We start from the raw sequence: 19430 nt of genomic DNA, 5'->3' as shown, positions 1-19430 counted from the left end.
TGTTGCTAATGTCATCTGTGTGGTAGGTGAAGTTAGGTTGTTTACCTGGGCTATGTAGGTAAGCCAGCGTTATCTGTCGGATAGATCACGTTTGCTAATGTAAGGTTCAATTTATGCTGTCCATGGATTTTTATCTTTGCCCCCATTCCGGTGGAGTCGTAAAGATCAGAAGGCTGTAAACAGCTGAAAAGACAATTGCCCCACAATCTAGAGATTGCCGCGGGACAGTCTCGCAACCTTTTTACCCCACCGCACCAACACTTGAGGCGTGCAGGAACAAGGATGAACAGATGACCAGGACAGTGTCTGTTTTCACGTCATAAAAGCACCCACAGGCACCGTTGGGTCAGATGTGAACCTGGTTGACCATTACCCACACTATGGACTGAAAGCATGTGCATGTAAATTACTGTGAATGATATGATAAATGTGGTGTACTGTGAATAATATCATTTGTAATGCAGGGGATACTGTATGTTATAAAGTGAGGCACACAGAGCGTTTATAAGATGGCATAGGGAGGTTTATCCCAAGTATGTTTTCCCTGCACAAGTGTTTTTGGATTTGGGCATGCATCAATCATCTCTTTGTGTTTCTTTTCTTTGCCTTAGTTTGTTAGATTGTATGTCTTTTCTCTTATAGAATAGCTGTCTTTATTTTTCGTGTTTTGTAAATACAATGTTTACCATTCAGCATCATTGAAACTGCCTTTGTTAGGTTATTGTCAACTGTCATATTGCACCATTATAAAGTTTTCCCTTTTCAGTGCATCTAATGTACGTGGTTTGCATATACATTGACCCGGGTGTGCATCTCTACAAAGACCAGGCAGTTAACTTCAGACTACCAAGTGAACGTAGTAAAACCAATACTTCATTACCTCTGCGACTAAATGGAAGATGTTTTATTGTGTTACGGGTAATCACTGCAAGAACTAAAAAGATTCTGTTGTTTTACCGGGACTCTTGGAGCTGACATTTTTAGTGTAGCTAACATTATGCCAGTCTGTGGTCCTGTAACCCTCTTTGCAGAAGAGTCATGGCTAGAAATGTTGATACACATTGAATACAAGGTGCGTGGAGAAGCAGGGGGGTGGGAGAGTGTCTCATTCTCTCTGGGCAGGGCCAATGGGCGTTATGATTTTACCGATGATTTTGCAACACCGCAACCATTGTGAACGTTACTTACTGCAGCTTTAAAAGACTGAAGTTTACATAATGTAGTAGATAATGTAATAAACTGATATAAAGTAGATAATACCTCAATACTTTGTGCAGAAGTGATAGATGTGACCAGAAGACTGGAGAGAATATAACAAATATATTAGATCAGGGAAAAAAAAAATTTCACATTTAACATTCAGCATTCTTTTAGCACAAGTGGTCCTCTGTTGTCCTGTCAGCACTTGTGTTGGAATAATTCTGTCTTTTTAGCACTTTATTCTGAGCTTCTGAAAGCTTCATGAATTATACAGAATATGTACGGCTACCAGGGCTGTGTGCACGCAGTTCCAGAGCACGTGCCATCGTCAGCATCACGCCTCTCATTTGTCCTTTACTTCCTGCAAGCGGGTGGCAGGTTACTAGCAGGTTGAGCAGAGAGGAGGCGGGCCGTGTGTTATATCCGACGTGCTGTGGAGCGCTGCTGTCTGTGGATGATGCGCATTCTGCAGCAGACATGCCCAGTCGCGCTGCGTCGCTGGCTGAAAGCCGCTCTCTCTGTGCTCAGTAGTAGAAGCAGCCAAATGCAGCAGCCACACAGAACAGGCTGTCCTGGAGAGAATGGAAGGACGTGTGTGAATCTGAGCAAATTCACGATTAGTAAGCACCTCAGGTAATGGTCTCCCATTTATAGCCAATGATATTAACTCACATTCATGAACATATCCTGGGCGTGGCCATCAGTGTCAGCATCCCAGAAGCATCGGGCAGCCATCCTGGAGAGAGATGGACGGGTGTTCGGGTGAGCTTTACCCCGAAGTGCATGTACATGCAGAACTACTGTGTTCTGTGCTTGCTTGCTTTGTTTTTATTGCTTTACAAGCAATCATCATCTTGTGCAACCTCCTAAAATAAAAAAAACTCAATGGTTGCACGTCTATGACGGCTCCACCCTCTTAGTTTATTTTGTGATTTGAGGAATAAATTATCCGCAGCAACTCACTTAACTCCTTCTCCTCGCTGTTCTCCGATCACCACCTGCACAACCAGCTTGTATCGGTCAAAACCCAGGTCTGATGTGAGAGGGAAAAATAACAAACATATCTGGCACAGTTCACTTAGAACAGTAGCACAGCATTCCACTGCAGAAGCAGCAATGGACAGGCCTACATTAAGAGGTTGGTTCATGCTTTGAGTTTGGTGTACATCCAGAGGAATGAAATCCCTGCTTAACAAATAATTTTCCATTTTGTCTGGAAGTCATCAAAAGGATGACAGAACAGTTGGACATGTCTGCCAGGATTTACTGTCATTAAATATGCTGTTTGTAAGAGAAGACAGTATAAAGTAGGGTAAATAGTACCCAAGTTAATTCAACCTATGTGACAGGTTCACAGTAATTAATACAACACAAAGATAATTACATTTTCTTGACCTTCATTACTATAATATGTTTATAGGTAACAAGCAGGGAAAATCACTGCAGACCCCTCACACCCTGGACATAACCTGCTCCAACTTCTCCCTCTGGTAGGTGCTACAGAACACTGTACAACAAAACCACCAGACACAGGAACAGTTTCTTCCCCCTCGCCGTCACACTTACTATAACAACAGTTAACTCACTGAGGCACTGTGCAATAACCCTGGAACACTATAATACCCACTGTACCTATATGTATATAAAGTAATGTCTTTTTTTTTTTGTTACCATTTAATATTTATCTCTACACTCCTTGCCCTCTTCACTTCTTTGCACTATTTGTATCCTGTTTACAGCACTATTTGTATTCTGTATATAGTCATTCCTTGTGTATGTCTCTGAAGATTGTTGTGTTGTTACTCTTTTCTTTTGTGTAAGAACATTGAGAGCCATTAAACCGAAGTCAAATTCCTTGCATGTGTAAACATACTTGACAAATAAAGGCGATTCTGATTCTGATATTGTTCATACTCCTCTGATATAGACAGTGCATGAGGCTCATTATAGACATGTTTCCATGTTACTATGAGTAAAACATGCTCCTTTTCAACCTGTTAAGAAAAAAGAGTCAAGAAGACCACCGTTTAATCATGGATTTCGTGAGCCTGTCCCACAGCCTGGAGATTGCTCGCTCTTATCTGTCCAGCTGCCTTTAACAGACTGGGACATTTACAACTCCATGGTGTGCAGGCAATAAAAGATCAAAGTCCAGAGCGAAGAGAAAAATGAGTAACTTGGTTAGAACAGTTAAAAACTGGATCTTACAATAACATCTTTGCCTGTGAAGTCAATTTCATTAACCCAAAAACGTAGCTGAGGCTCACTAGTTTTATTATGTACTAGCTAGCTACGGATTCGCCTCTGAATTTCATTATGGAGTGGTGCTTTCAAGATATCATACGATACTACTTGAATAACCAGTTTCAGACTAGAGGGAGCGTTGACAAGGTGGACCCTACAACGTTTCATAACCATACTACTATAGCATACTTTCTAAAAATAACAGAATGTACTTGGTTTACTTTTGAAGTATTACACAAGTATACATAGGTTTATACTTGCTTATTTGGAACTTTTATTACATAAATATTCAAGTAAGCTACAGAAATTATACTAAACTAGTAGTAAATCACTAAAGCCCACTGGAATTACTTGTGAGCTGTATGGTCTGAAAAAGTGCGCCTATACTTAAACGTGACCTGCAGTCTACAAATTATACGCGATATAATGCCATTATAAGCAGAGTCAGTTCAGTGATTCGTTCACTGAGCGTACTAGGGATGTGATGGTACACTGTACGCCCGAATCGTTCGCGAACGACACAACACTAGGGCCACGAATCGTTCGCGAACGACAACACTAGGTACGTTCCTCTTGCTGTAGCGAATGCAAGGAGCGCGGAGTCTCTGGGGAGGAGAGTGGGTACGGTATGGAATAATGGATGATAATCGAACATCACTGTCAAGTGTGCTGTTTATTTTCAAGGAAATAACAAGACTTTTTTTTTTTTTTACATGTCTCAAAGTAGGCTAGCCAAGGCTACTATTTTATCGACTACATTTTATGAGAAAATTATATATCTACTTAGACAACGTATTTCAGCACGTTCTCTTTCAAGCAGCCATTACAAGTCACGGTAAAGAAATCAGCATCTAGGGCTAAAACAACCAATTTTGGGAAATTTAGTAAAATAAAATGGCCATATCAAACACATTCTTTCAAACTAAATTGTTTCGAATAAAATCGAAACGAAAACACTTTATTAAAAGTCGGGAAAGAAAGTGTTCGGTTCTTTGGCTATTAAATATTCTGTGGGAAAATGCTCTGTCTTTAGAGCACCCCCGGGTCGACAACATGCCCACAGCACGAGAGAATCTTTCTAGTGAAATGATTCTACTGATTCAGTACACTGAAAAGAACTGCTTTGCCCATCACTAAATGTAACTGCAGTGACAGCATATAGCCTTTTTTCAAAGACAGTATTCCACGATATAATTGTGCCGCCGTGGTAACATATTTCTATGCTTGCGGGTCAGGTATTCTTCACGGTAAGAAGACACTTAGTACAGCGCTTCCGAAAGTGCTGCGAGGGTAAGCCATAGATTCCGTCAGGGATTCTTCACGATAAGAATCATTTTCACGACAACGTTAGACAGATGCCTAATCTTCGTCTTTGCGTCTCACCTTTGAGTTTGTCCTTGATACAGTCAGCAACTGAACGACACTGCGTTGAGATGAGCTGCGGGTTATACGATGTGCCTCCAAGCTGTTCTTTCAGAACCTCTCGGATACATTCCTTCACCACCCCCACCTTAAACCTTATACAATTACATTAAGACATTAGCAACTCCAGTACAACCAATGCAAGCTAGCTACCGTTGAAACAACACATTATTCTACTTGGCTAGCTAGCTAAGCTACTCCAGTATAACTAGAGCTAAGGGTAGCTAATGTTGAAATGGCAATATATCAACAAGCTAGCTACATTGTGGCTAAAGCAGACTGTAGCTATACTCTAGATATTCAGGAAATTGACCAATATTATTTAAATGTTCGAATACTGACCTATCTAACGTTACATAGCTATATAACTGCAGCTGACAAGCCAGCCAGTTTTGATTTGAAGCGAACGTTATCGAAGGTTAGCTAGCTAGCTTCGAAATTTGGCCGTGGTTTTCACAGCTAATCAACTTACTTGTGCTGATAATTCGGCCTGATGATATATGTGTGTTCCAACGTATCAGGTTCTTCCATATTCAAAGATGATTACCTACAATTGTTAGTTGACTAATGGAAAACTATAAGTACGCAACTTATATTATGTAAAACAAAGCATTTGTATCCCGAAACTACCAACTAACAGCCAGCTCATTGTAAACGAACAACCGGTTACCATAACAACGCTATTTTCCTCAACCAAGTTGTGTGAGCCTGGCGGAAATGATGTCATTTTACACAATAGATAGGCGTGGTGAAAAATAACGAATTCATAGATATGCATAATTAACTTCTGTTAAAGCAAGGACGGATAAAATAAGCTATTGGAATGAGCCCTCCGTATAAAAAGGCGTACACCTGCTTGGTACACGTATCTAAAGTGATTATAAATTTTATTTCTCTTTAGCAGGAGTTTCCACATGTATTCAGCCTGTCTACATAAGGGGAATTGTCGTTTCTATTCTTAATTTCTGTTTCATTTGTGGCCAGCAGGTGGCACCATTGCCACAGTTGCTTTAGAACTTCAGAAAGCTCCAATTTTTTACGGGCAGGAGAAATCAAGTGCTCTAAAATCTATTCCGTGCGAGAAGCAGTAACATGATAGACACCAATGTGGCAACAGAGAAAAAAACATTGTCCACCTTAGTCACAGAAAAACCAAAAATAAATCAACTATGGTGTTTCCATGCAAATTCAACTGCAGCGTGCAAATTGTGTAAGAACCTATACATTACAACTGATTTGACTATCAGGTCAGTTTCATCTTGTCACAGACCTCAATGCAAAAGAGCCCATGAAGCCAGCAGCTGAAGTGTATACTGCCTGGAAAATTCAAATTCTCTCACCTGTGAACAGCAGCAGTAACAAGGCATGGTAAAGCCATCTATTCTTCAGACGCAAGCTCCTGTGTTTTTATTTATTTATTTATTTTATTGAACGTGTATTTCACTAGGAAGTCACATTGAGATTAAAACCTTTTTTACAAGTGAGATGTAGCCAAGATAGGGTAAAGCAGCATCGTATAAGCAGGAGTCATAACAACAACAAGAGTAACCATTGTAACCATTTGTTTTAGATCGTATATCGCGTCATTGCGTCGGTTGGACATGGCATATCATGGGGCACTGAGGTTTGTCACAAATGAAAAATTTTTGACACATCACTGAATTCTTTATAGAAGAGTGGGCTGGCCCTCCTTGGCATTACGTAAGCTGTGTCATTGGTATATTTTCAGCAGACTAATGGAAAATACCGACTTCGCTCCCAAAAAAGTGTTTTATTGTCTGTGCCAAAGGTTCGTACTGAGGCTGGCAAAAAAGCATTCCAGTTCTCAGCTCCTTCTGCGTGGAATGAGCTCCAGAAAGAAGTTAATTTACAGGAGCTTTTATCATTAAATGATTTTTTAAAAAAGGCTTAAGGTTATGGAGGAAAGTGAAACTTGTAATTGTTTTGACCCTTAGTTGCACTACAGATTACCCATGTTAACTAGATTGTGAAATATTGAACATTGCTGTTTGTCTGCTTTTATAGTATGTTAAATGTTGAAATTTTGTTGTGTCTGTAATCGACTGCTGCTTTCTTGGCCAGGTCTCTCTTGAAAAAGAGATTTCTAATCTCAATGAGACTAACCTGGTTTAATAAATGCTGCATGATACAAGGGATACAAATAAATAAAGAGTGTCTTCTTTGAATGCCCCATTTCTTAACTACAGCAGGTTCTGGTAGGTAAGTTTCCAATGCTATGTCACAGTCCCGAATGTAAAGTGTTACAGTTTTGTCCTTGTTCACATCCTTTGATGAATTTTCAGAAGATGGCACCAATGTGTTTTCGTTTTTACAGTAAGCAGTAGAACTTGCAGTGGTAAAAATACAGAGCTCAGTATGTCATGGGACTTTAAACTCTGGTGGAACTGCATTTGTGTATTCTGGTACTTCCAAAGTCAGGGTTAGTGCACACAGGTGAGTCCGTGCTCTCACAGTCAGGGTTAGTGCACACAGGTGAGTCCGTGCTCCCACAGTCAGGGTTAGTGCACACAGGTAAGTCTGTGCCCTGCTTTGCATTTGCACTGGTTAACCTGTCTGGCAGACTGTGATTTAATTAGATTGCATAAAGCCACCCCATTTGATTTATAGTTGTTTTATTTATTTAATTTTTGTTGATTTATTGTTCTTAGTAAACATCCAGCTAATAACAATGCCCTAGCCATTTCAATCACTTTTTCCAGTTTTATGAACAATCATCACACCATTATCTGTCTGCTGGTGTTTCTGCCTCTATTTCACATTATTTCAGTATCATTCAGTATGTTTCTACTGGTAGAAAAATGATAAAAACTGGATGCTCTTGTAAAAAATGTAGCAGAGAAGCAAGGCAAGTGCTCATGGAACTGGGGGAACAAAGCAACAGTAAAACACATCTGAGATAGTGTTCCAGGCACTCCAAAAGTACAACAGGAAGAAAAAATGTTAAATTAAAAAGCCTTTATTATAATGGTTGTAACATGTAAAAAGCCAGGATATAAGAAAAGCCAACATTTCGACCACAAGCTGGTCTTCATCAGGACTCAAAGAAAAGTGCAGGTATAGTCTCAAGTAAACAGATAAGATGACCAATTGTGTCTTTTTAAAAATAAATTTAGAGTCTTGTTCTTTTGTGCTTTTCAAGTGATGCATTTGCTTTCAAGTGGTCATCTTATCTATAAGTAATCAGTTCAATGAGCACATGGAATGAGCTCCATGTTGTCCCCCATTCTGACCAAAGGAGGAGCTCTTACTGTTATTAATTTAACCTTTATTTGAGCTGGGAGGTCTCACTGAGACTGTCTCTTTTGCAGGGAAGCCTTATACAGAACAATAATAAATAATTCAGAAAACAATAAAGGACAAAATGCAATGGAACAAGCATGAAACCGTCCAGACCCACGGCGCAACTTGGCAAACTATATAGCTAGCTAGCTATGGCACGTTCTCACCTCTGTAACATTATTTGTTGTCCTCCATGTGTCCATACATCTGTATCCGTGGATGTAGCTGTGTGTCCTTAGCTCCTACTCATGCGTGCAGGATAGCATCTGTATGTGCTAACTAGGTTAGCTAAAGTAGGTGATCTGTACACGCTAACTAGGTTAGCGAAAGTAGGCGAAACACGAACATGTTAGGGTTAGCTAAAATAACGTTAGGCGATAAAGCTGTGCTTAAAAATGTTGTGTCTTACCACCTGCCTATGCGTCCTACTAAACAAAGCACCACCTGCACATGCGTCCCACAAAACGTCCCTCAAAGGTCATCCATGAGTGAGTGAGTGAGTGACCACAATTTGCCATGCATAGCCCACGGCAGCAGTTCCTGCACGCCGTGGGAAAAAATATATATGAAAGGGAGACAAATCTCATTTACTTGAAAACAAGTGCATTCCTCTATGACAGGCCCCCAACAACAGTTTTACTGTTTGCAAGGACACAAGTCTCGTGTGTCAAGTCAAAGGGAATCTAACATTTGATAGCTGGCCTTGTGGTGGATTAGTACAATTTCTAGACTCAAGGACCAATGTGTGATGTGCATTTCAAAGTTGTATTATAAGTTTGATCCTATTCAAGTTCAGTATAGCACCATGTCACCTTTGGTTACCTTACACTTGTTTATTGTGAAACCTAAACCTGGTTGACACCACAGGCAAAATATGTGGCTTTCATGTGACTGGTGTAAGACACCATAAACAAAATTATAGCTTATCTATGCAAATCAGTTTATACTTAAATAGCTGAACTTTCAGCTGTTTCCTCAGATAGTGGAACATACCAAAGAAAATATATATTTAACTGAAATTTAACAGATTTATCTAAGCTTCAACATTCATTTCCATTTTACTGACGCCATGAAACAGGACCATCAGCTTTTGATGGCTGTGGAAGGTTCATCTATTCCTCAGGTAAAGTAAACTGGATAATTCCTTCCCATATTTGCATAGTTGTAATTTATGACTTTTTAAGTAGTTTGTCACTCCCAAAAGTACATAATGTCAAACACACCACCAGAATTCCGGTGATGTCTGCTGGTATGTAGTCTATGTACTGAGTATATGTACTGTACCATAATCCCTGCACTTTCAGCAAAAGTAAAAGAGGTGAATAGAGTCTGTTTGTTTTGCCATTTCAAATCTGAAAAGCATTATCAAAGATAGTGCTCCACAGCACCTACTGTAGTAATACTATGTAACTCATATGTACTTTACAGTATGTACTATGTACTATAGATGAATAAATGGGTGGAGAAACATAAGGAATGCAGATGCTTCTATACAGATGTACTACATGATACAATTAAGCGATTAACATCCTATCATGCTCTGTGGCATGTATAAAAATTCTGAGCAGGCCCAGTTGACCGCAATTTTGGATCAAGATGACAAGAAGAAAAGATCTAAGTGACTTTGAAAGAGGGTTCATTATTGGGGCATGGAGTGCAGGAGCTTCAGTCACAAAGACTGTTCAACTGGCTGGTGTTTCAATAGGCACAGTGACTAAAGTGACATCTGCATTTAGATCCAAGGGGAAGACATCAGTAAATAGGGTTGGAAATTGTGGTCGAAAGCACACATGCGATAACCATGATGCTCGTATATTACTACGATTTGTAAGGGAAAACAGGTGACTGAGAATGTCAATGCAGGACGTGATAAGACTGTGTCCGCAAGAATGGTCCGTCGACTTCTACATAAAGAGGGATATTATAGTTAGGGTTGCACTGCATAAATCCCTCATTACAAAGACAAATGCACATTTGAGAGTTCAGTGGTGCAAAAACCATAGGCACTGGTTTACAGAGATGCAGAAAAAAGTTAAATGGTCAGATGAGTCATCCTCCACCATATTCTAGACAAGTGGGCAAGTGCATGTGTAACGTACACTGAGAGAACGGTACAGGCCTGAATGCTGGAGTCCCACAGTGAGGGGGTCTGGTTGCTCTTTTATGCTGTAAGGGCATTTTCCTGGAATGGTTTGGGTCCACGTGTCCCCTTAGAGGGAAGGGTCAGTGAAAATCAATACAAAGTTATTCTGAACGATCACCTTTATCCAAATTCAAATTCCTATGATGAAACATTTCTACCCTGATGGGAGTGGTTTCTTCCAGGATGACAATGCCCCCATCAACTGGGCACGAGGGGTCACTGATGGTTTGATGAGTATGGAAATGATGTGAATCATATGCTATGGGCTTGGCAGTCGCCAGATCTCAACTAAATTGAACACATATGGGAGATTTTGGACCAACAAGTCAGATAGCACTCTCCACCACCATCATCAAAACATCAAATGAGGGAATATCTTTTGGAAGAATGGAATGATGTTCCATCCCTGCAGTAGAGTTCCAAAGACTTGTAGAATCTATGCCAAGGCACATTGAAGCTGTTCTGGTGGCTCATGGTGGCCCAACACCTTACTAAGACACTTTATGTTGCCATTTCCTTTAATTTGTCACCCGTCGGAATATATGAGACCTGAGAATTATAGGGTCCTGTCTGCCTTTTCTACTGTTCTGAGATATTTAGCGATAAAGCTCTCGTCAGTTTAGTGGTTTCATCACTGGAATTACTTATTATTGGCAGATTTGAAACTTTTTCATTTGTTAACAGCTTGATTTGAAAACAGAGAAGATCAAAAGATTAGTGTCAGGTAAGTAGGATCACCTGAGTGGCAATGAGATGCACCCATTTACATTTCACAGGTCAACAACAAATTGCACCCCAAAGAGACTGCTTTCAGTGTCCAGCGTCTTACCAGTCAACTGCATCCAGCCGTGGTCATACTCCTCTTCTGCTGTCTGCTTGTCCAGGGTAACATCGCTTCTCCCACATCCATGCTGTGTCATGGAAAATACTTAAATTCAATAAAGTAATAATAACTTCAAGTTGATCATTGATAAGTTTATTTGTAACTGAAAAAAATATTATGAAAATAAACTAGTACCCAGGTTGGGACAAGTTCTGGAAACAGATTCAACAAAATTGACATGCATTATTTGAAAAATCCCAGAATAACAATATTTCTGTTTTTCCTAAAGTTCAGTGTGTAGAGTCTGCTCTGATAAATTGCTCGCAGCCAGATGCAAAGTCCCTTCTTACCGGCATCAATAACATCCTGGTCAGTAAGGAGATTCGGCCAGTCGTCAGCCTGAATTCGCCCACCACCGTCAGCACTTCCTTCGTACTCTATGGAATTCTGGATGTGGTGAGTGTAACTGTCATGTCGCATGATGGTGAGGATGCTGTTCTTGTCATTTTTCTGTCTCATAAATAAAAAGCTCATGTACATTACATTACATTTATTTGGCAGATGCTTTCATCCAAAGCGACGTACAAAAAGTGCATTTCATGGTCATAGACAACTACTAAACACAGGTTCAGTAAGATACAATACTTATTTTGTACAGCTATTTCTAGCCAACAACACAGTTTAGTTCACACAGTGAACACTATTCTGACCTAACCTCTGCAAAGCCAACTAGGCAGAAGAATAAGCTACAGTATTAGGACAAATACAAATCACCAAATGTGCTGGGATGGGGCAACATGTAACAAGTGTCATAAAAGGGGGGGGGGGGTGGATTTAGAGTGAAATATACAGCGTGGTGGTAGTTAGTCTTCGCCTTTAGGTAATGCCTGGAATACCCTATTTGTGCTTCATACAGAGTAGAAATTAACCGTATAAAAAGCAACAGAAATATGTATATACACAGAAATATGTTTCCTGATTCACTTCTGTTTAAATAATATTGAAAGCCTGCTCATCATGTATTCTTGTATCTTTTCCAGTTTCCATGATATCTAAACTAAAAACTACCTAAACTAAAGGACTCATTTCACACTTTTGAACAGGCAGGAGATCATGAACCTGTAAATGTATAGCTAGGTACCCCTAGCTAGCCTTATTTTATTAATGTAGACATAATAACTTTCAGTGATTTCAGTCTTTGTGCACATCCCATAAGATAACAAGACAGTGTCCCATATGTTATTTGATATTTCTTTAGGTCTTGTAAGATTTACTTACATTTAATGTCATGTAATTAAATCACCATTTAGATGGCTATGCTATATACTGGATCATGTAAAATTGCATACAAACATGTTGCATTCAATCTGCGTATGTGTTTATTAAAATAACTCATATTTGTAAATGGCTTCTTGGGAAGATTTTTCCCCATTATATGTCTAATAATAATAATTATATTTAAATATATATATATATATATATATATATATATATATATAAACTTTTATCTTATAGGATGAAAAGGCACAAATATTGACAACATTTATTTGGCACACATTGGTAAGTGTTTTGAAAATGACCTGGTATTGTATTTTTTATGTATAAACTGGAATAAGAGACATTCCATTGTCATTAAACCCATTGATAGGCAAGAAGGACATAAAAATACATGAGTTGTGTCCATGATAGATGCTGTTAATTCAACTGGCTACTAGTTTGGTATTTAATTACACCTTAATTTTTAATAAGCACACTTTCAGTGCGTTGATGTCAAACCAGTCAGACCACTATGTATTGCTAAAGTTTTGTTTTGTAGGAATGGTACATTGAGAACTTCAGCTGGGACTCTTCACAGTGTGGAACAGAAAGAATTTCTTTGCCCAGAGAAAAATTATGGGTCCCAGATATTCTGATCAACGAGTTGTAAGTGGCCAGTTTTAGGGTTGGGCTAGAACACATTTGAGTTTAATAAATGAATTGATAATGTTGAATTTCACTGTATTTCCTGAATTGAAAGGGGGTTGAATGGCATCCTGTGTCTCTGCACTGTTCTGCAGTATGGACGAAGATCGATCTCCAAACGCTCCTTTCATATACCTGCTAAATGATGGTCATGTGATCGACACGCGCCCTGTCAGAGTGGTCAGCTCCTGCAACCTGGACATCTACACCTTCCCCTTTGATGTGCAGAACTGCTCTCTCACCTTTAACTCCTTCATGCTCATGGGTGAGAGAACACCTTTATCACTTGAACCACATTAACAGGATGTTACTACACTTTCCTCACCTGTACCATGCTAACAGGACATTACTATATTTTACTCACCTGTATCACACTAACAGGATATTACTACACTTTACTCACCTATACCACACAAACAGGATGTTACTACTTTCCTCACCTGTACCACACTAACAGGATATTACTATAATTTACTCACCTATACCACACTAACAGGATGTTACTACACTTTCCTCACCTGTACCACACTAACAGGATATTACTATACTTTACTCACCTATACCACACCAACAGGATATTACTATACTTTACTCACCTGTACCACACTAACAGGATATTACTATACTTTACTCACCTGTACCACACTAACAGGATATTACTATACTTTACTCACCTGTACCACACTAACAGGATATTACTATACTTTACTCACCTATACCACACTAACAGGATATTACTATACTTTATTCACCTTCAGGTGCAATCTTCCAAACTTATTCAGACTCTTAAGTGTGTTCTGTAACACAGGGGTTCTCTAGGTGTTCTGCAGGTGTTCTGTAACACAGGGGTTCTCTAGGTGTTCTGCAGGTGTTCTGTAACACAGGGGTGTTTCTGTCCCTCCAGCTGCTGATCTTCAGTTGAAACTGGGAGCAGAAGCTGAGGAAACCCTGGAAATGTCCAGGATGGCTCTGGAGACGGTGGGGGAGTGGGAACTGATCGACATCACAGCTGACGACACCATCGATGAAATCTCTTATGAATTATTTGACGAGGTCATCTACTATGTAGGTTCATAAAAAATGGATTTCTCCAGCTAAACTCAGATAAATGTCACAGTAGGTAACAACTGCATTTGTATTCATTAAGTAAAGCAAAAGGGGAAAACCAACTTAAATAAAAGATGGCACCAAACTCTCTATCTCCACAACCTGAGATTAGTACTATTATATTCCATCAATTACAATCACTTAGCAGACACTCTTGTCAATGTCAATTACAAAAGTGAAGAACAGAACTGTTAACCTCAGGAATACAAAACCGGGTTGTCACTGTGATAAGGCTCATTAATCATAATCAATAAACCTTAACCAAACCACAAACCAACAATTAGTATTGCAAAAGAATACAGTTAACATAATACAGCTAACCAATCTTTACACAGCTATAACATTTACCACAACGACATTCATTGTATTATTAATGATCCCTGTCTGAGACATATTAATGGTGTCTGCCTGCTGATATAGAAGAGTTTGGAGATTGAAGAGAGCACATCAATGAAGACAGTACAGTTTCAATGGAGTCCAAGTGCCTTTCCAGATTGATGTTTCAACAAATGTTTTTCTCATTTCTTCTGGAATTACCTTTCGTCATGACATTGTGTGCTTGTAGAAACTTTGTTCTGACTACTCTGATGGTATAGTTCAATATGAGTGAGATTTAGATTCAACAGGGCTGAGTGCAATCAAGCCTGGCTGTGTTCAGTCAGCTGAATCCATCAGTTTGGTTAATTAGTTGACTGAGTGACTAAGGGGGCAATTGCTTTTTCATAAGTGTGCTATGGGTGTTTGATAACTTTTTAATTTCATTTAAATATATGAAATAAGTTTAAAAAATAGAATTTTGTTTACTGAGTTCCCTTTGTCTGATATTATACAGACAATGATACACTTTGTCTGAAAATCTGAAACCATTTAGTGTGAGAAACTATGTAATAATGGAGGAAATCATACTTTTCCACAGCCACTTCAGCTTGGTTTTTATTCTTTCTCAGTGGCAATCACTTACCTGGTAGTAAAATGTAAGAAGTATGTTATCACTGGTAGAAAAGAGAGGGGTACTCCACCAAAGGTGAGTGCTAATGTGACTTCTGCTGAGTGCCAATAATCCCATGAAGAAGACAGAGAATGTACAACAGGCCTTGTCTCCCTGTCTCTGTGCTGCCCTGCAGATCATTCTCAGGCGAAGGCCAACAATGTACGTGGTGAACCTGCTGGTGCCCAGCTGCTTCCTCATCACAGTGGACCTCTTCAGCTTCCTCCTGCCCCCCCAGACTGTGGACCGCTCCTCCTTCAAGATGACCCTCATCCTGGGCTACACCGTCTTCCTGCTCATCATGAACGACTTGCTGCCCATCACCGGCAACAGAATCCCCTTAATAAGTACAATTTCATCATTGTGCTTTTTAAAATTATTGATACCCAATGTGGGACTGAACATGTACAATTCCCACCATAATTTGTAATGTCCAGTCTGCAATTACAGCTACGTTTATGTGTTTATTCCAATGCTGATTTAGGAGAAAGTACATTGTACATCTGTGGTTCTCTTCCGAAACACGCGGTGGTGCCAGCCTGCTTCTTTTTACCCTGCAGCCCACGGCCAAGCCCACATAGAGTGGAGTCGGAGGAAGACCTTTCAAATGCAGCTGTCAGGCACCCAATCGGCTAGTGTGTGTCGATAGAGAGTGATGTAATGCAGACCCCTAACTGACTGAACCCTCTCGGACCCTGGGCAATGTAATCGCCAGTGTCGCCTCGCCCTATGAATCTACCAGACGCAGTTGGCATTGGCACGGTCCAGATTTGGCCTGAGGCATTGGAGCTCATCCCTGCACCACAGCATGGTGCCCTAATGAGATACTCAGTAACCCAGCAATCATTGTGCTTTAAAATTTGTTAATTCAGTGTGTGTTTAAATGTTGATTGTTTGTGTTTGGAAGTGCATATAAACATCTGTGAGAGTGAATATATGTGGTCTCTCTCTCTCTCTCTCTCTCTCTCTTTCTTTCTCTGTCTCTCCCCAGATGTGTTCTTCTCTATCTGCCTGGCTCTGATGGTGTGTAGTCTCCTGGAGACAGTTCTGATCACCAACATACTGTGCAATTCTAGTCAGTACCCCTCGGTCCCTCGATGGATCCGTGTGATAGTCCTGCAGTACCTGGCCCGACTCGTCTGTCTGTACCAAAAACCCAGCAACTGTGTCACCGTCATACTCAACCCTGCTGCTCAAGGTAGTTTTGAGCCTTACAAACTGAGGTTTCTAGGGTTGGGTCTGCTGTGGTCCAAAGTGATCACTCAGTAATGCTAACCAGTGTTTTCCTCCTGTTCCCTGCTGCCTCAGTAGAGAATATGGAGGCAAAGCCTGGCCCCAATGTTACTGCAGAGCCTCAGTCCGATGATCTCGTCCTGGGACAACTGAAAAGGCTTGGCCAGGACGTCCTGGCAATCCGTCAGCAAGTGGAGAAACATCTTGCAGATAATGAAACGGCTGAGGACTGGATCCAGATTGGAAACGTCATCGATCGACTTCTGTTCTACCTTTACATTTTTTTTATCATTGTCAGTTTCATCACCATTTCCGTGATCTGGATAAAGTGGTACAGCCTGTAGCTGTTAGCCTTTAGCCTGCAGCAAGGCATTAGGAAGCCACACAGCTCCCAGGCCTGAACGTAACCGTGGTGAAAACAGCAGGTGGCTCCCAGTGTGCAGCCTATGAGGCAGTAATCTCATGCTCACTCTAATCTTATGTTTGTTTGCAATATTTTTTTAAGTGAATAAAACACTCATAGAAAAATGATCAGTTAGGCTTCAAGATATTACAAAATAATGCCAGCATGCCCAAATGGTAAGGGGATGTCTGAGTAAGAAAATGAGAAAGGAAATATGTCTTTTCTAAAAGTACAGATCTTGTGTACAGGACAAAATAACAGATTTTGCTACATTTAACTGAATATACATTTGTGTTATACTGTATATAGGCAAACCATGTTTGAATATGATCAACAGTTCCACTGCTATGCAATAATATATTTTTTAATAGATTTTACAAGTGTTTTGTAAAGGATCAACTCTACAGTTCAGCTGTCCCTCTAAGACAACATCCTTATTTACTTAGGCTGAGCAGACATCTGGTTTTGGGGACTGTTAGTCCTGGTGGGGGTGTCAGATTGTCTGACCGGTGCTTCTGAGGCTGACGGTAGTTGAGGAGCTGCTTCTCTGATCCATCGCCAGGGTTACAGCAGGGACTGCGTTCGATGGCCTCTGAACCCCTGCCCACTGCCCAGGTAAAGGCCAGGCCAGGCAAGTTTACTCATATAGCGCCTTTCAACGGAATCTCTGCTGCCACTCCTGCACCTGATATTTCACTGCTTCCTCCTTTTCATGGTTCCTTGTGTGTAATCTGATGCTTTGAATGATGAAAACAAAGAGCTTCACTTTTCTTATTCCATTGTGAAGTGCTGTGTGACAGCCAGTTTGTAAATGGTAAAATAATAAAGATTGACTGGTTCAATGATTGACTGAGTAATTAACTGATCTGAGACCAGGACTGTGTTGTACAAAAAGGTCATAAATAGTCATGACATAAAGTGTATTTTGGAAAAATAAATATATTCCCAATCCTGATGGCCATAGTGCAGCTCTGTATATCTTTAGAGTTCTGTCTTACAGTATGTACAGAATGCCACACTGTAATGAGAGGTCACAGAAAAGGGTTTATTAAGTGGTTGTACTGGTGCGTTGGGAAAGTTTGGACACGACTGCAAGTGACCATCTGTTCCGAGGGTAGATTAAATACCAATTCCAGAATATTGGTCATTTTTATGCCAAGATATTTTTTTCTGAGAGACAGACTGAGACTTAGCGATAATATTTACACTAAGGCTTAATGAGGCTTAATATCAGAAAAATGTTCTACAGTCAACCCTGCTGAATACTGGCTTTCCCAGATATGCTATGTTTATTTCACCCAGAAACATACCTCATATTTTTTGAATACATTTGCTTTAAAATAATGAATACGTACTAAAATGTGTATAGCAAATTAGTAGCTGATCAAAGGATCCTGAAGTTTTTTGGGATGGTTTACAGCTCAGTGTAACGTGGCATTCCACAATTGCAATGCATCTTTCAGATTCTGTATTTAATACATCTTCCACAATATAGAAAGAAGACCCAACATCTTCCTTAGGCACTAGCAAAGTCTCTACAGAGGAATGCAATAGCTACTGGACATGATATAATATATGATATAACAATACTTCATTGTCTGATTACAAAGAAACGTGTCCTGCATCTTCAAGTGGTACAGTTTCACCTAGTTACAAACATGTACAACAGATACATTGACACAAAACATACCAATATTTTACCCACCATAAATATCTTCCCAATTAAACACAGTTAAGTATTAGCAGATCTGAAGTATTAGCAGATCTGAAATATTAGCAGATCTGAAATATTATCAGATCTGAAGTATTATCAGATCTGAAGTATTATCATATCTGAGATTACAGATCTGATATTACGATCAAATTATCAGATCTGAAGTATTATCAGATCTGAAGTATTATCAGATCTGAAGTATTATCAGATCTGAATATTATCAGATCTGAAGTATTATCAGATCCGAAATATTAGCAGATCTGAAATATTAGCAGATCTGAATATTAGCAGATCTGAAGTATTAGCAGATCTGAAGTATTATCAGATCTGAATATTATCAGATCTGAAGTATTATCAGATCTGAAGTATTATCAGATCTGAATATTAGCAGATCTGAAGTATTATCAGATCTGAAGTATTATCAGATCTGAAGTATTATCAGATCTGAATATTATCAGATCTGAAGTATTATCAGATCTGAATATTAGCAGAACTGCACAGTTTGCACAGTGTGCAGCTGAAAGACTTCCCTCGGGTTTTCCGTAGGGTGGAGTCTAGAGTGTTCAATTACTTTCAGAATGAAATCTGTGTCTACTGTAAAAATAAAAAAAACTTGTTATGATGATGATGATGATGCTTATTATTATTATTATTATTATTATTATTATTATTATTATTAATAGGTTTTGGGTTATAATTTGCTAATAAGCCAATAACATTCCACATAACATGGAACACTGTCATCCAGTTCATGGAAGGAAATGCTAAAATGCTACAGCAGACAAGGATTGACCACTAGGTTTGCTGGCCACAGCATAAGATTGCTCACTATAGCATAAACTAGTCTCCATAGTTTGCAAAAAGTAAGTGCGGCTAAATTGTTGCAATTAC

The 19430-nt window shown here is 39.6% G+C and overlaps 2 protein-coding genes across 3 annotated transcripts; one reads left to right on the top strand and one right to left on the bottom strand.

Moving 5' to 3' along the window:
- Positions 1-1305: 1305 nt before the first annotated feature.
- dynlt2b (dynein light chain Tctex-type 2B) lies at positions 1306-5587 on the bottom strand. 2 transcript variants are annotated; one of them, XM_064329953.1, is made up of 5 exons: positions 5339-5587; positions 4828-4961; positions 2164-2233; positions 1873-1936; positions 1306-1767 (listed from the first exon to the last, which is right to left on the bottom strand). In XM_064329953.1, the coding sequence occupies exons 1-5, from the start codon at positions 5395-5397 to the stop codon at positions 1618-1620; spliced, it is 477 nt and encodes a 158-aa protein (XP_064186023.1). In that variant the 5' UTR covers positions 5398-5587; the 3' UTR covers positions 1306-1617. The 2 variants fall into 2 exon arrangements, with proteins under 2 accessions (XP_064186023.1, XP_064186024.1); XM_064329954.1 differs by having other exon boundaries at positions 1306-1772; positions 5339-5584.
- A 3648-nt stretch (positions 5588-9235) lies between these two features.
- Positions 9236-17714, top strand: LOC135254066 (5-hydroxytryptamine receptor 3A-like). Its single transcript, XM_064334016.1, has 8 exons — positions 9236-9289; positions 11460-11588; positions 12949-13055; positions 13190-13359; positions 13999-14159; positions 15326-15536; positions 16181-16334; positions 16445-17714. Exons 1-8 carry the CDS (start codon positions 9236-9238, stop codon positions 16764-16766), a joined length of 1308 nt encoding a protein of 435 aa, XP_064190086.1. The 3' UTR covers positions 16767-17714.
- Positions 17715-19430: the final 1716 nt, after the last annotated feature.

The sequence above is a fragment of the Anguilla rostrata genome, chromosome 4 (genome assembly GCF_018555375.3).
Source record: "Anguilla rostrata isolate EN2019 chromosome 4, ASM1855537v3, whole genome shotgun sequence".
NCBI classification, from domain to species: Eukaryota; Metazoa; Chordata; class Actinopteri; order Anguilliformes; family Anguillidae; genus Anguilla; species Anguilla rostrata.
The sequence above is the reverse complement of the archived record's forward strand: the minus strand, read 5'-3'. Positions and strand labels throughout refer to the sequence as shown.